The sequence below is a fragment of the Zymoseptoria tritici genome, chromosome 3 (genome assembly GCF_000219625.1).
Source record: "Zymoseptoria tritici IPO323 chromosome 3, whole genome shotgun sequence".
Lineage (NCBI taxonomy): Eukaryota > Fungi > Ascomycota > Dothideomycetes > Mycosphaerellales > Mycosphaerellaceae > Zymoseptoria > Zymoseptoria tritici.
Window position 1 is genome coordinate 2054591 of NC_018216.1, and position 14216 is coordinate 2068806.

At 54.2% G+C, this 14216-nt stretch overlaps 6 protein-coding genes across 6 annotated transcripts; 4 read left to right on the plus strand and 2 right to left on the minus strand.

Moving 5' to 3' along the window:
* Positions 1-528: 528 nt before the first annotated feature.
* On the plus strand, positions 529-5187 carry MYCGRDRAFT_69980 (uncharacterized protein; the record flags this gene model as incomplete). Its single annotated transcript, XM_003853845.1, has 3 exons — positions 529-852; positions 922-3633; positions 3895-5187. The coding sequence occupies 3 exons, from the start codon at positions 529-531 to the stop codon at positions 5185-5187; spliced, it is 4329 nt and encodes a 1442-aa protein (XP_003853893.1).
* A 731-nt stretch (positions 5188-5918) lies between these two features.
* Positions 5919-6726, plus strand: MYCGRDRAFT_16078 (uncharacterized protein; the record flags this gene model as incomplete). Its single annotated transcript, XM_003853846.1, has 2 exons — positions 5919-6422; positions 6481-6726. Coding segments are annotated over 2 exons (750 nt in total), but the record flags the coding sequence as incomplete, so codon positions are not given.
* Positions 6727-7446: 720 nt separating this feature from the next.
* Positions 7447-8848, minus strand: MYCGRDRAFT_69983 (uncharacterized protein; the record flags this gene model as incomplete). Its single annotated transcript, XM_003854325.1, has 2 exons — positions 7447-7539; positions 7639-8848. The coding sequence occupies 2 exons, from the start codon at positions 8758-8760 to the stop codon at positions 7447-7449; spliced, it is 1215 nt and encodes a 404-aa protein (XP_003854373.1).
* Positions 8849-9215: 367 nt separating this feature from the next.
* On the plus strand, positions 9216-11075 carry MYCGRDRAFT_39250 (uncharacterized protein; the record flags this gene model as incomplete). The annotated part of the gene is made up of 3 exons (XM_003853847.1): positions 9216-9307; positions 9359-10106; positions 10299-11075. 3 exons carry the CDS (start codon positions 9216-9218, stop codon positions 11073-11075), a joined length of 1617 nt encoding a protein of 538 aa, XP_003853895.1.
* Positions 11076-11669: 594 nt separating this feature from the next.
* MYCGRDRAFT_69990 (uncharacterized protein) lies at positions 11670-13112 on the plus strand (the record flags this gene model as incomplete). The annotated part of the gene is made up of 1 exon (XM_003853848.1): positions 11670-13112. The coding sequence occupies one exon, from the start codon at positions 11670-11672 to the stop codon at positions 13110-13112; it is 1443 nt and encodes a 480-aa protein (XP_003853896.1).
* Positions 13113-13198: 86 nt separating this feature from the next.
* Positions 13199-14082, minus strand: MYCGRDRAFT_69992 (uncharacterized protein; the record flags this gene model as incomplete). Its single annotated transcript, XM_003854324.1, has 2 exons — positions 13199-13736; positions 13798-14082. 2 exons carry the CDS (start codon positions 14032-14034, stop codon positions 13407-13409), a joined length of 567 nt encoding a protein of 188 aa, XP_003854372.1.
* Between the last annotated feature and the right edge of the window lie 134 nt (positions 14083-14216).

Consider the following 14216-nt stretch of genomic DNA (forward strand, 5'->3'; position numbering starts at 1 on the left):
TTCACCGATCTCACGCATTCATCTCCATTGGCGATCCTCACGACCACGACGCATTCCGCCTCCAAGCAGCGCCAATCTTTTTCTTTCTTCCTCTCCTTCCTTCACTTCTATACCACTCCCTACTCATTCTAGAGGCTGCTCAATTGTGAGCAGTCTCTCGCCAAGACGGCTTCGTCGCAGAAAAAGCGCAAGCTTGCTCCTTTTGCGCAATCCTCCGCTTCGCCCTCCACAACCCCGTCACCGCAGAGCCAGACTCGCGAACGCACTTCATCACCAACGCAAACGCTGCCTGCAATACCTTCACAACCGGCAGCGCCCGAAATACTCACCACTGGATCGACTCCTCCGCAGACGTCCTCTTCGCCTGCGCAGCACGGCACTGCGATACCGTCGTCGCCGCTGTTGAGCAGTGCCGTCTACCAGCGCCCCACTCCGCCGCCGAGATTCCTTCCACCACATTTGCACCACGAAGTGCTGCCGAGTCGAGAAGAGGGCACTGTGGGAAGCTTGGAAGGTGGCGTGGACAATATGGCAGGGAGCGAGAATGGAAGTGAACGTTCGTTGGCTGGTGCAGGTAGAGTGGTGGGAGCGAGGAGTGCGAGTCCGGCAAAGAGGAGTGCTACGGCGATGGAGGAAGGTGTTGTGGACTCAATAATGGACGAGAGCACGCCTCGCCCGGTGGAGGATGAGCAAGAGCAAGAGACGGTCACACATGTCGAGGATACGGCAATGTCGGGAATGACGCCGGCGAGTGTTGCGTTGGAAACGCAGGAGATGGACATTAACAGTGCCTCTACTTCGACAAACGGCAATGATTCGACAAGCACGTCAGCATCCAGCCTGTTGGAGGAGGTGTCGGAGAAGGCTCCCGCAGAAGATCAGCCGTTACCACCATCACAGAAAGAGCCACATTCGACTGAGCGAGTTGATGAACAGGTCGCGCATGTTACAAGACTAGGGCAAGCACAGTTGGATGAGGGCGTCAAAGGAGTCGTTGTGTCGTCAAAGTGGCTCGAGCGGGTCCTTTCACGAAGCACGGAAGGCTTGCAGAACCGCGAGTATCCAAAAGAAGCCCGCGACGGACTCGTGGGACCTATGGACAACTCTGACATTGTTCCTGAAGGTGCTTTCGAGAAGCCCTACCTGATGGATGTGTCGAAGGAAGCTTTCATTCCGCTCAAGCCTGGTCTCACCCTCAATTCGGAGATACAAATCCTGCCCTTCGATGCGTACGGCTACATCATCAGCGAATATGGCCACGTTCATTCCAAGCCGATCATCCGGTATGCACACAATACTGCCAACTCCGGCAGCGACCAGCAAAACGTCGTCTACGAGCTATACCCTCCTGTCGTCACCATTCGCAAGGTCCCACGGCCAGATTCACAAGCGGAGGCCGTCAAGCCGAAGTCTGGAACCGGATCTCTGCCCGCGCTGAAATTGAAAAAAGAAGCACGCGATCGCAAGGAGGCTGATGCTGTCCGTCTGGTCTCGTCCAAGAGTGAAAAGGTCCAAAACTTCCTTGCTAGGTGCAAGGAGGCAGCGGGCATTTCTCGTGAGACCAAGGTCAAGGTATTCCGCTTGATTGATCCAACAATCCCTGCAGCCAATCGCTCCGATAGTGCTCCGTCTGGCGTCCCATCGCCTCCCGATTCGAGGAGTACTTCTCCCGCGAGTACAACTGGTAACGTTCCAAAGCTTATTCTCGACTCGGAGACTTTCGGCAAGATGAAGGGTGGTACGAATCTTGAGCCTTTGGAATTGAAGGATCAGACTGGCAATGTAAATTTCAATGGCGGCAGCATGAATGTGCAAATGGCTGGTGTTCACGAAGACATGACTCTGGTTTTGGAGGAGACCCTTGGCGGTATCCGTGCAGGACAATTCCAATCCGATGCGCAGAACAGCCTGAAGATTCCGAAGTCGGCCGGCTCGTTGCCTGCCTCGACGACTGCCTCTGGTCGAACAAGTCCTGCACCCGAGCGCATGATGACACGAGGTCGAGCACGAAAGGATGGACGACCGCCTGGCGTCGTTGGACTGCAGAACCTCGGTAATACCTGTTACATGAATTCAGCTCTGCAATGCATTCGCAGCGTCGAGGAGCTCGCCATCTTCTTCCTCACCAAGAAATACAAGAAGGAGATCAACAACGACAATCCGCTTGGACATCATGGTCGCATGGCAAATGCGTACCACAGCGTAATCGAGGGGATCTACGGCAACAACAACAACAGTTCCTTCAGGCCGAGCCACTTCAAGACTGCTCTTGGAAATGCACAGCCAATGTTCTCTGGCTATGGCCAGCAGGATTCGCAGGAATTCCTCAGCTTTCTGGTCGACGCACTTCACGAAGATCTGAACCGCATCAAGAAGAAGCCATATATCGAGAATCCGGACTCCAACGATGCTACCGTTCACCTTCCGGAAGCCATCATTGAGCTAGGTGAGACGTACCGCAACAACCATCGTCTACGAAACGACTCCGTCGCCATGGATCTTTTCAGCGGCTTCTACAAGAATAAAATGGAATGCCCCAAATGCGACAAAGTCAGCGTCACGTTCGATCCTTACTCCCTCCTCACCGTCCAGCTCCCTGTCAATGTCAGCTTCAACCATACAGTCGTCTTCGTGCCCCTCCAGGGACCGCCTGTTCGCCAACGCGTGGACATCGATAACAACGCCACCGTCAAGGCGCTCAAGGAGTCCGTTGCCAGCAAGCACCCCGGTGTCGAGGCCAGCCGAACAACGGCAGTTGAAATATGGCATAAAAAGGTCTACAATGTGTTCGATGATCGGCTGAGCCTCCAAGAAGCAGCTATCAAAAGCCACGATGACATCTTCATTTACGAGCTTGACGGCGTGCCAACAAATCCTGCCACGGCGGACAAGTACAGCTCCTACATGAGCAAGCGCGAAAAGGTTCCGGCTGGTGGCATGGATGCGCCGCAAGCGGACTGCTTTGCTGTACCAATCATCCATCGACTGCAGGGCTCCAGAAATCCATCAGATGAGATAATGTATCCGTTGTTCATCACGGTCACGAGAGAAGAGGCGAAGGACTACGATGTGATTCTCAAGAAGACTCTGCAAGCAGTTGCGAACATGACTACCCGACCCATCTTGAAGGAGTTCACCGAGGCATCAGTCGTGAAGAAGGATGACAGCGAGGCCGAAATGGTCGATGCCGAGCCTGCTCCGAACGAGGACTCCGCCGGCGTCAGCGACCATTCCGCGCAGTCAGAGGATGGCTACGTCAATGTGTCGCACGCTTCGGCGGCGACCGACTCCCAGATCTTGACAAACGGCACCAGCGCCATGCAGATTGATGAACCTGGCGAAGACGCTGGCGTGCCGCATGGATTCATGGACCCGGAGTACTTCCTCTCTCCAGCTTTGCGAACTCATCTTTTCGAGATGAAATATTCGTCAAACAACAACGACAATTTGTACCCAGGGAACAACACCTCTTACAATAGCTATGTCCATCCTATGGTTGGTCGTGTCAAAGCGCTTTCACGAAGGAGTTCGACGCAGTCGAGTCGGTCTGATGAAACCTCTTCGACCACAAACGGCACCGCGAAGAGCGAGGAGAGCGATGCGGATGACGACGAGGAGCGACCAGACATTGTTGTTGGCGAGTCAAGTCTGTCTGCAGAGCACGTCTCTGACAGTAGCGACGAACTTAATGGCCCGAACACTATCATGGAGCCCAGCGCTAGAGAGGAGAATGTGCGTGGCGGTCGTGGAAAACGCAACAAGAACAAGAAATATGGTGGCAAGAAGGGCAAGCGCGGAGGCCAACAAAATCGCAACAGCAACAGAAATCCGACGTTCGGTTTCCCCGCCGCCAAGCCTCGAGCAGACGACGACTCCAACCCGTACTACATTCAGCTCGGTGAGACGATCGTTCTTGACTGGAAGGCCGAAGCCGTAAACGCACTGTTCGAGGGCGGGGACAATGATGCAGACGGACTTCGCGGCCGTCGTACCATGGATGACGAAGGTAGGCACGGCCCTATCTTCGATGATCCTGAGCTCGAGGCTCGTGTCGCTAAGCGCGCTCGACGCCACAAGCATGGTGTTACTCTTGAGGAATGCTTCGCGGAGACTGGCAAGCGCGAGGTTCTCTCCGAGGACAATACATGGTTTTGCAATCGATGCAAGGACCACCGTCGCGCGGCCAAGACGCTCGAGATCTGGACGTTGCCGGACATTCTGGTCGTTCACCTGAAGCGTTTCGGCGGCGGTCGTGGCTCCCGTGACAAGCTGGACATCAACGTCGAATTCCCGATCGAAGGCCTGGACATGACTGACAAGGTGGGTCTGAAGGAGGACGGCAAGGAATACATCTACGACCTCTTCGCCATCGATCTGCACTTCGGCGGCCTCGGAGGTGGCCACTACACTGCCATGGCCAAGAATTGGGAGACCGGCGATTGGTATGACTACAACGACGCCTCGTGCAGCAAGATCACCGACCTCGAGCGACTGCAACAGTCCGCCGCCTACTTGCTCTTCTACCGTCGTCGCTCAAATACGCCTCTCGGCAATGCGGACTTGCAGGAACTTGTCAACAAGTACAAGAATCCCTCGTCCGACGATGAGGAGCTTGACGCGGGGGAAGGTCAGCTCGGCGGCCCAATACGCTCATCGCATGGGCCGTCGAGCGGTTCACAAGTCGGAGTCGGAACCGCGGATACGCCGAGGAGTCTACTGGGAACGTCACTCCTGGACGGAACGGCGGTCGGAGGTGGTGGAATTGGGGCAGTCGAGAGGAATCTGAATCCGAGGAGGATCACTAATTTCAGCGCCGATGACGCACTACCCTCGTACTCTGCTAGTGGCGCGACGTGGGGATTTGACGGATTGAGAACGGATGCTGTTCTGGGTGGAGGAGCGGAAGGCGATGATGACGATGATGGAGCGAGCACGACTGCGCAGGGGTTCCGGGACAATGATTCTGGGATGGGAGACGACACGCCTCCTTTGCTCACTGTTTCGGATGGCGAGTGGATTGACGACGACGCTTCCGATGAAGTCGAGGAAATGAGTCGGGACATATTCGACCCGCCGTCGCGGCGAGGCTCAGTGCTTGCCCGGGAGCTTGAGGCGGACTTCAGAGAGGCGGATGAGCCGGAAGCGGTGGACATCACGCTGCCCGGGCAGGAGGACCTGTACGATTAAGGGCATGAGACAACATGGGCGTTCGGCGTTTTGTTGCCTGAGATGGCACGTCTTAGGCGGAACAACTGTGCGAAGGGCGTGGTATTCTTGCTTGCGGCATAGAGATCATGATGAGAGAAGGCGGATTGCCTGAGCCATTGAGGCTTGCTCATGGTATGATGTGATTGAGGGTCTAGCTCGCATGCATAAATCAATACGAAGGATATGAACAACATCACTTCTTGGTATGACCTCTCTGTCTGGGCGAGCCTATTGTCTGTCAAGATGTTGAAGATCAACTACGTAGGCCGCCCTCAGCTGACTTCGACTGCTTGTAAAAGTGGACGCCAAGACTATCACATGCAAATTCTGGCTAACTTGAACATATTTCTGGATCCAGGTTCAGAGCAGCATATACACGAGCAAGAGAGGCTTAGAGCGCCATGACGGAATCAGCAAACATCATAGTCAGTGGGATGAGTGATCTACTGGCAAGCAACCTGGTCCAGTGAATGATCGTGTCGGCAGACGATCCAACGACTCAGTCAATATGAAGAGCAAACAGCAGCACTTTGATCGCCTTCGATCCTTGATGGTTGATTGCAACCATCATATTGTCGAACAGACAAGTCCTGCTCCTAGCAAGTATCAATACCGCCAACGCCATGACAACAGTCTTGTTTAGACCCCTCGAGTCTGCCTCCCTATGGACGCAAGCAGTCCCCAACAAATCTCCAACCTTGATAATCATCTCCATCATCTTCTTCTCTTTGACAACCCTCATCTTCGCAACCCGCCTCGCCTGGCGCCTCCACCACCACCAACGCGGCTGGGACGACCTCTTCGCGATCCTCGCCTTCATAACCCTAACCATCCAAACCGCATTCGGGATTACAGCAGCACACTACGGCTTCGGCAAACATCGATCGGACATCCTGAGCACCTTCAGCCATGCCATGTTCTACTTCTATCTATACCAGATATGTTACAAGCTCCTGGGCGGGTTCACGAAGCTGACGTTTTGTGCTTTGTATCTGGCAATTTTCCCACCATCGCACAAGAACAAGTGGTTTCGACGGGTGGTATGGCTCACGGCGGACGTGACGGTCATGGGCATGGTTGCGTTCACCCTGGCGACGATTTGGCAGTGTACGCCTGTGCGGAAGGCCTGGCATCCAGAGATGGTGGGGAGATGTATCGACAACCTGAGGTTTTGGTATGCGTATGCGGCTTTCAATACGTTTATGGATATCGTGGTGAGTACCCAGAAGTTCGCCACGGAGAGAACAATCGAGTAGCCGCTGATGAGTGCAGGTTTACATCCTCCCGATACCAGTCATTGGCAGCCTCCAGGTCTCCACCCGCACCAGGGCCGGGTTGCTCTCCATGTTCGGTCTTGGAGCGTTGGTCATCGCAGCCTCTATCGTGCGGATGGTGATGCTCAAAGGGAGCGCAGAATCATTCGATGATCCGACTTGGGGCTCGATGCCCGCGCTGTTGTGGACAGAGGTCGAAGCCAATCTGGCGGTGATTGTGTGTTCTCTGCCGGCCTTGCGGATGCTGGGCGTGAAGATTTGGAGGGCTATCAGGAGCAGATCACTCTCCGCAACCGAGCTCAACGGGACAGCTGAGACTCGTAAAGGTGCTGCGAAGATTGTTGGAGAAGCGGAGAACGGATTGAGGCTGGGCAGTTTCACTCGGATCCGATACTCGCCTCCCTCTTCGCCGCCGGCAACGAAGAGCCATCCTTTCAAGCGCAAGCGGTTGGCCGACGGTCCTCTCGAGTATCGGGAGCAGTCGCCGTTCGATCGATTGTATTCGACAATGCGTCTAGGTCCTTCTCTTAGTGAGAGCAAGGAGAGTCTGGAACCACGGCAGAGCTTGGCATCGAAGCTAGATTGGGGTGGAGCGATCCACAAGAGCACTGAGGTCAAGGTGGAGAGTAGGAGTCGAGACTCGATGGCTCTTGAGCAGAGTGTGCAGACCAAGCCAATGGAGTGTGGCGCAGCGACCTTGGAAGATGTGTTGAAGGCGGGACCGCGGGCGGGACCGCGAAAATAATATGGTGCTCATGATACAGTATTTGCCGCTCTGATAATGCATCCTTCCTTGTTCCCTGTCGTCTTCACGTCAGTGCGCAAACCACACGAAGTCATTGATGCTCAAGAGATGCCTTTGAGTGCCATAATTGAGCTACATCAGCTTTTGGAAGATCCGCCGAACGCCGCGCTAATAGCAACAAATTCAAAACTAACCCCTTCGATTCTGTTGTCTCCGAGGTCAGACATCCTGGAATTCAAGCTCGTCATCATCCGCGTCGCTCGCAGCCGGAGTGTCTTTCGAGCTCGGCTCCTCGATGCGGACTCTCTTTGTCTCACGCTCGTCGTCTGTCGCATTGCTACTCTCGACATTCGCAGGTGTGTTAAAGCCCGTGGTGCTGGCTGTCTTGCCATTGAGAGGGGTGCCACCAACATCGACGTCCTCAAACTCGTCCTCTTCGTCATCGTCATCTTCTTCCTCTTCCTCCTTGGCTTCTTGCGCTTCCTTCTCTCGCGCTCGCGCCAATTCGTCCCAGTATGCGGCCATGACATCTTCGTCACCTGCAGCAGAGGGCTTCTTCTCTTCGTTATCCTCGTCCTTGATGACAGCTGCGTGCTGTTCGCGTTCTTTTCGCAGCCTTTCCTCCTTGGCACCAACTGCAGTGATATCGCCGGTGATTGTGCTCTTCGAGATCCAGTCAGGCAAAGCGTTCTGGCGAGCCTCTGCAGCCTTCCTCGCTTCAGCCTCCGCGGCCTTGCTCTCCCGCTTGACGTCCTCGTCATCCTGAACTTCGACCGCAATTCGCTCCGGCTGCAGTACGAGACCTTTGGTGCTCTGCAGATTTCTATTCGGCAGGTCCACGATCTCAGTGCGGGAGCCAGGGTTCGTGTCTGATTTCTGAATCGGTTTCATCTTGCTCAGAGCCATTTCGAAATCATTCTCGGGAACATCGGTAGCGTCGATCTTCTGCATAAGCTTGAGCAATTTCTCCAGCTGATTGTTCAGCCGTTTCATGCTCTGATTCTCGTTCGCAAGCTCATCTTCCTCCACAGGATCCAGCACGTGCCCGCACATGTGGCAGAGGAACTCTCCGGTAGTTGGCGAAATATTGTCCATAACGTCAATCTCTGCGTACTGGCTTTTGCACCTTGGACAAGAGAGATCCTTCCTCTCCGTCGTCGGCATTCCCAAACTTTCAATGTGCTTGTTCAGCCGATACATGCGATACTTGATGCTGTCGATGGCGCGATGAAAGTTGAGATAGTACCATTGTCGATGAGTGACTCGTTCTTTGCCGGCCTGCGGCGCACCTCCATAATATCCTCCCGTGCCATCTGTGCGTCGCTCAGCTCGGTTTTGTACTGTGACCAGTCCATCTTCACGAAGACGTCCTATTGTCTTGTGAAGACCTTTGGTCTGCACGCCGAGGAGCTGCGCAAGGTCGCTATCCTGGAGGGTCGAGTGGAGTACGAGCGCATCTATGGCGATTATGTGTTCGGTTTGGTAGAATGCGCGCACGACGGTCCGGATCAGAGAATGAGCGAGGTCGGTCATGATGGCGGTGGCGGAGTATTTTACCGATGGCGATGTTCCATGTATCGGTCGGCGGTAAGGACGGGCGTTGGACAACACTCGCAATCAAGCGGTGCTGTGTGGAATGAAGAAAGTGAAGTGCAGTTGGATGGCGGGCATGTGAGATCTGGATGCGGCCCGATTTTCCGCCCCCACTTTGAGATCTCGAGCTTCTTCGAGAGCTCTTCTTGAATTTTGCTTTCTCCAACACCGATATTGTCACCGATGATCATAAGCTGCTCACCATGGAGCACTCTACAGCGATTCTCGAGGATGCTAATCGTAAGATCGAAGCTGCTGCGAAGTCGGCCGAGACTGGCGGATCCAGCAACACCCAGACTGATGGCACATCGAATGACCGCGACAATGACGACCGCCCGAGGAATTTCAACAACGATCGCGGCAAGAAGCGGAAGGGCGCTTTCAACGACAAGCCGATGCGGCACGGAAGTAGAGGAGGAGGAGGAAGGGGTGGACGTAACGACAATAAGCGCCATAAGAAGGGCGATATGGGAAGAGGGGAGTACTTGTACGTATTCTCAGTCTTCCATTGCCATGCATGACTGACTCTGACCTCAAGTGACACGAACCCAGACCGTCGACAGAAAAACACTGATGCGCAGGAGCGTCGTTTGAGGGACGGTGCACAAGGGCAAGGCATTATCTTCCCAAAAGAGGAGATCGAAGCGGAACAGCGACGACCGAAGCATAAAGTTGCCGTGATGATCGGCTACTCTGGGACTGGTTACAAGGGCATGCAGATCTCGGGAAGTGAGAAGACCATTGAAGGTGACCTTTTCGAGGCCTTCGTCAGGGCGGGTGCCATTAGCAAGGCCAATGCAGAGGACCCGAAGAAGAGCAGTTTCGTGCGGTGTGCAAGAACGGATAAAGGTGTACATGCTGCCGGGAACATGATCAGTCTCAAACTGATCGTGGAGGATGAGAACATCGTCGAGAAGATCAACGCAGAGCTGAGTTCGCAGATTCGCGTGTGGGGTATCGAGAGGACGATCGGAAGCTTCTCATGCTACCAAGCGTGTGACAGCCGATGGTACGAATACCTGATCCCGTCACACGCATTTTTACCTCCACACCCAAGTGGATGGCTGGCGAAGCAGCTGGAAGCATTAGCAGATCAGGCCGATGATCGGGCAGGTTACGAATCTCGACAGGAGGAAGTGAAGGGATTTTGGGAAAAGGTGGACGAAGAGCATATCAAGCCTATTCTGGATAGCATCGATGAGGACATACGGTGGGATGTTGTCAAAGCGCTCCAGGGCGAGGAAGAAGCCAGCGCAAAAGTCGTGCAAAGCGAGGATACAGAGCAGGTGGCCAAAATTGGATCGACAGTACGAGATGCCGCCGTGAAGATCGAGCCGGAGGCTGAGAAAACTGAGGAGGCCGCAATAATCATCAACCAGCCTGCACAAGGAGGAGCCGAGAATTCTGTCGACGTGAAGGTTGAACAAGACGAGACAAAGCCGGTGAAGTCTGAGGAGGGTGCAGCGGCAGATGCTGAGAAGACCACGACTGTCGCGAAGCCACAAGCAACCCCAGAGGAGATCGACCGAACGCAACGTCTGCGTGCAGCCACTCGCCGCCTTCGTAATGCATACACAGCGGCCAAGCGTCACTACCGCATTCCCACGAGACGCATTGAGCGCATCCAAGATGCTCTGTCTCAATACGTCGGCACTCGCAACTACCACAACTACACCATTCAAAAGACGTACAAAGATCCCAGTGCGAAGCGTCACATCAAGTCCTTCACAGTCAATCCCAAGCCGATCCTCATTGGCGAAGGACCCGACGAAGAGAAGAGCGAATGGCTGAGTCTGAAGGTTCATGGCCAGAGCTTCATGATGCATCAAATTCGCAAGATGGTCGGCATGGTCACACTGCTCGTTCGCAGCGGCTCGAACATCAGGCCCACTATGCTCGACAGCTTTTCGGAGAACCGCTACTCGATTCCCAAGGTTCCAGGTCTTGGTCTCCTGCTCGAGCGTCCGGTCTTTGACACATACAACAACCTTTCCGCAACTAAACATGGTCGCGAAAAGTTGATATTTTCCAAGTACGACAAAGATCTCGAGGCGTTCAAGGAGAGGGAGATCTACCAGAGAATCTTCCGTGAGGAGGAAGAGAGAAACGAGTTTGGGAGGTTCTTCAGTCACATTGACAACTTCAAAGATGGCTACTTTTTATACGTCACCTCGATGGGATTGGAGGCCACGAAAGGATCTTCGAGGAAGCCTCTCGAGGAGAGCGGAGGAGAGGAGAGTGGTGGTGAGAACTGAGCGATGTTCAGGCTGAGTCCCTGACTGGGGTGCCTCCTATGAAAGAATAGCCACGTGCTCGATTCACGGCTGATGCAACTGGGTCTCTTCTGAGAACAACTTACGATTACTTGGGTTCGAATCCCTCGACTGCTCTGTTTTTGCCCTTTCGGGCGACGTAAGGGAGTCCAATGATGTGACAAGCGCAACGAGAAGCCTCAAGAGTTGACGGCAGGCACTCGAAAGACGTCTACGTAGAATCACAATGTTTCATCTTTTTGCTATTGCGATCTCGACTTTCTGGAAGACACAACACTTTCAGTCCACCAACAACGGCAGGATGTATACATTTTCCACCAAGTGAACAGGGCGCTGTCCACGACCAAAGTAAAGCCGGAGTTCAAACCTCCGCTTTCTCCCGACTCTTCATATACCGTTCTTCCCGCTCTATCCAAGGCGAGTTCTCCCACGCCTTACTACATGATCTGCAGCAGAACCTCCTCCTGCAGCTAGGCCGACGTCGGCAAGAGGTACAGTATTGAGCAGCGCTTCTTTCATACATAACAAGAACCATATCCACCGTCAAACACGAAATGTCACCACGATCACAGCAGCATGTCTTCCTCCCCACCATTTCATGAACCATCATCCATCCTTTCGGCTAAAGACTGGGCCTCTCCCGACGACCCTGACGACCCTCGCAACTTCTCTTTCCGTCGCAGAGTGATCTCTACAGTTTCTTACACCCTTCTTGCCTTCGTCTCTACTTTCGCCGCATCGCTGTACTGCGCCGGTGTCGAAGATGTCCGCGATGAGTTCAACACATCCGAAGAAGTCGCCATCCTGCCACTCGCCATGTACAACCTTGGCATGGCCGCAGGTCCGCTCGTTGGATCGCCGCTCAGCGAGACAGCTGGAAGGAAAGTGGTCATATTGATCACCACACCCATATTCGCGCTCTTCATCCTCGGTGCCGGCTTCTCGCCAAACATGGCCAGCCTCGTTGCCTGCCGTTTCTTCGCTGGCGCATTTGCAGCTCCTGCGATTGGGAACGCTTCCGCTACCATCTCCGACTACACCGCTGGCAAGGACCGTGCCGTCACATTGGGCTTCTATTACACCGTGCCTACATTCGGCGCTGTTCTTGGTCCACTGATTGGAGGCTTCGTGGTGCAAGGGAAAGGCTGGCGTTGGACGCAGTGGACCACGATCTTCTTCATCGTGGCCTTTTACGTTCCCATCGTCTTCACAAAGGAGACCTACAAAAAGACGATCCTGCAAAGGCGTGCCGATAAGCTGTCAATCGAAGGACCTTCCAGCGTTGATCGTACCTTCCTCCAGTCAATCCATTACTTCGCCACCATCCTGCTCGTGCGTCCAGCTCACATGCTCCTCACTGAGCCCATCGTCTCCCTTGTCTGCCTCTATTCCGGCTTCCTCTTCGGACTGATGTACACCTTTGTCATCGCGTCTCCCTGGGTCTATCGCAACACATACGACTTCACACTCACGGGACAATCGCTCTCCTTCCTCGGTCTCATCATAGGCTGCGCACTCGGTCCTCTACCTCTCATCTTCATTGACCGCAAAGTCTACCAACCTCGCTTTGCCGCTTTCCGTTCATCTCACCCCGAAGAGGACAGATTCCCACCAGAACACCGCCTCTATCCAGCCATGTACGCATCACCTTTCCTCCCCACATTTCTCCTCCTCTTCGGCTGGACCGCTCGGCCTTCAATACACTTCGTCGTCCCGATCTTGTTCCAAGGCTTCGCTATGCTGTGTTCTGTCGTGATTTACGCTTCGGCGAACCTCTTCATGATGGAGACATACGGACCATTATATGGAGCTTCGGCAGCGGGTGCGGCGATGCTAAGTCGATACTCTCTGAGCGCCGCCTTTCCGCTATTTTCCTTGCAGATGTACGAGGGTCTTGGAACGGGCTGGGCGACGACTGTGTTGGCGGCGTGTACAGTGCTGATGGCGCCGATTCCGTGGGTGTTCTGGAAGAGAGGAGAGAAGTTGCGACAGAGTGGAAAGTACGAGACTAGTGCCTAGATGCCTGGTGTATGCAAACAGATTTCAGCGACAAGCGTTGGGGGTTGCGAAAACTCAACTCTTTATGGTGGTCGATGCGGTTGGACTTATCGAGAATAGGAGCTGAAGTGACCGTACTGCTCCGGCGTTACTGAAGTACGAGCGCATGAGGCACATGGTCTCTCTAGTGTACATTTCTTCACCCCATCTCTTGTGCCGTTGGCGCGTGACACTGCCATTGTTGCTCCGCCACATGCAATAGCCCACTCCAGTATGCACACATTTCCCAATGAACGCCTCCGATGTTCCCTCCCTTTACTCCATCTTAACTACACCACCCAAGCCCTTCAATGTCTCAATAATCTTCTCTGCCTCCTCCTTCGGCACACCCTCCTTCATCATCTTTGGCGCGCTCTCCACAAACTTCTTACTGTCCACCAGTGAGAGTCCTAACATCGCCTTGATCTCCTTGATGATCTTTGGCTTGGCTCCTGCGTCGAAAGACTCCAGCTTCAGGTTGAAGAGCGTCTTCTCCTCCTTTGCGGGTGCAGCCTCCTCCTCTTCGACGGCGGCTGGCGCGGCAGCTGCTGCAGGTCCGGCAGCGGCGAAGCCTCCCATGGGCATGTCGGGAATGTTGAGGCGGGTCTGAGAGGAGTTCAGTCAGATTTGATGATCGATCCATGAACTTTCAGGGTATTCTCCCTACCTTCAGTGTTGAAACCAAGTCCGCAGTCTCCAGCAATGTCAACTGACTGATCTGGTCGACGATCGTAGCGATCTTGGGATTACTCGCGGCAGCAGCATCCGTGGACTGCCATCTTCGTGCTTCTTGCTGTTGGCGTCTGCGTGGTGCTGTGGAGGCGGCGAATCGGAGCGTAGTTGGTGTAGATGATCGTAGGCACTGAACGCATCGCCGGGCGACGAACTGAGGAGCGAGAGACATCGCGAGGTGATGGATGGTATATCGAGGTATCGGCAAAGAATTGTCTCTGCTTCACCTCTTTCAATGCTCGTGGTGGTCGTTGTCGAGCATTGCGGAGCTCTCGTCCAATTCGAGCGTGGTCTCGGGAGTGCTCAGCCAATCAAGCCTGCCGCATGAAATTCTTCGAGAGATCTGAGATGAGA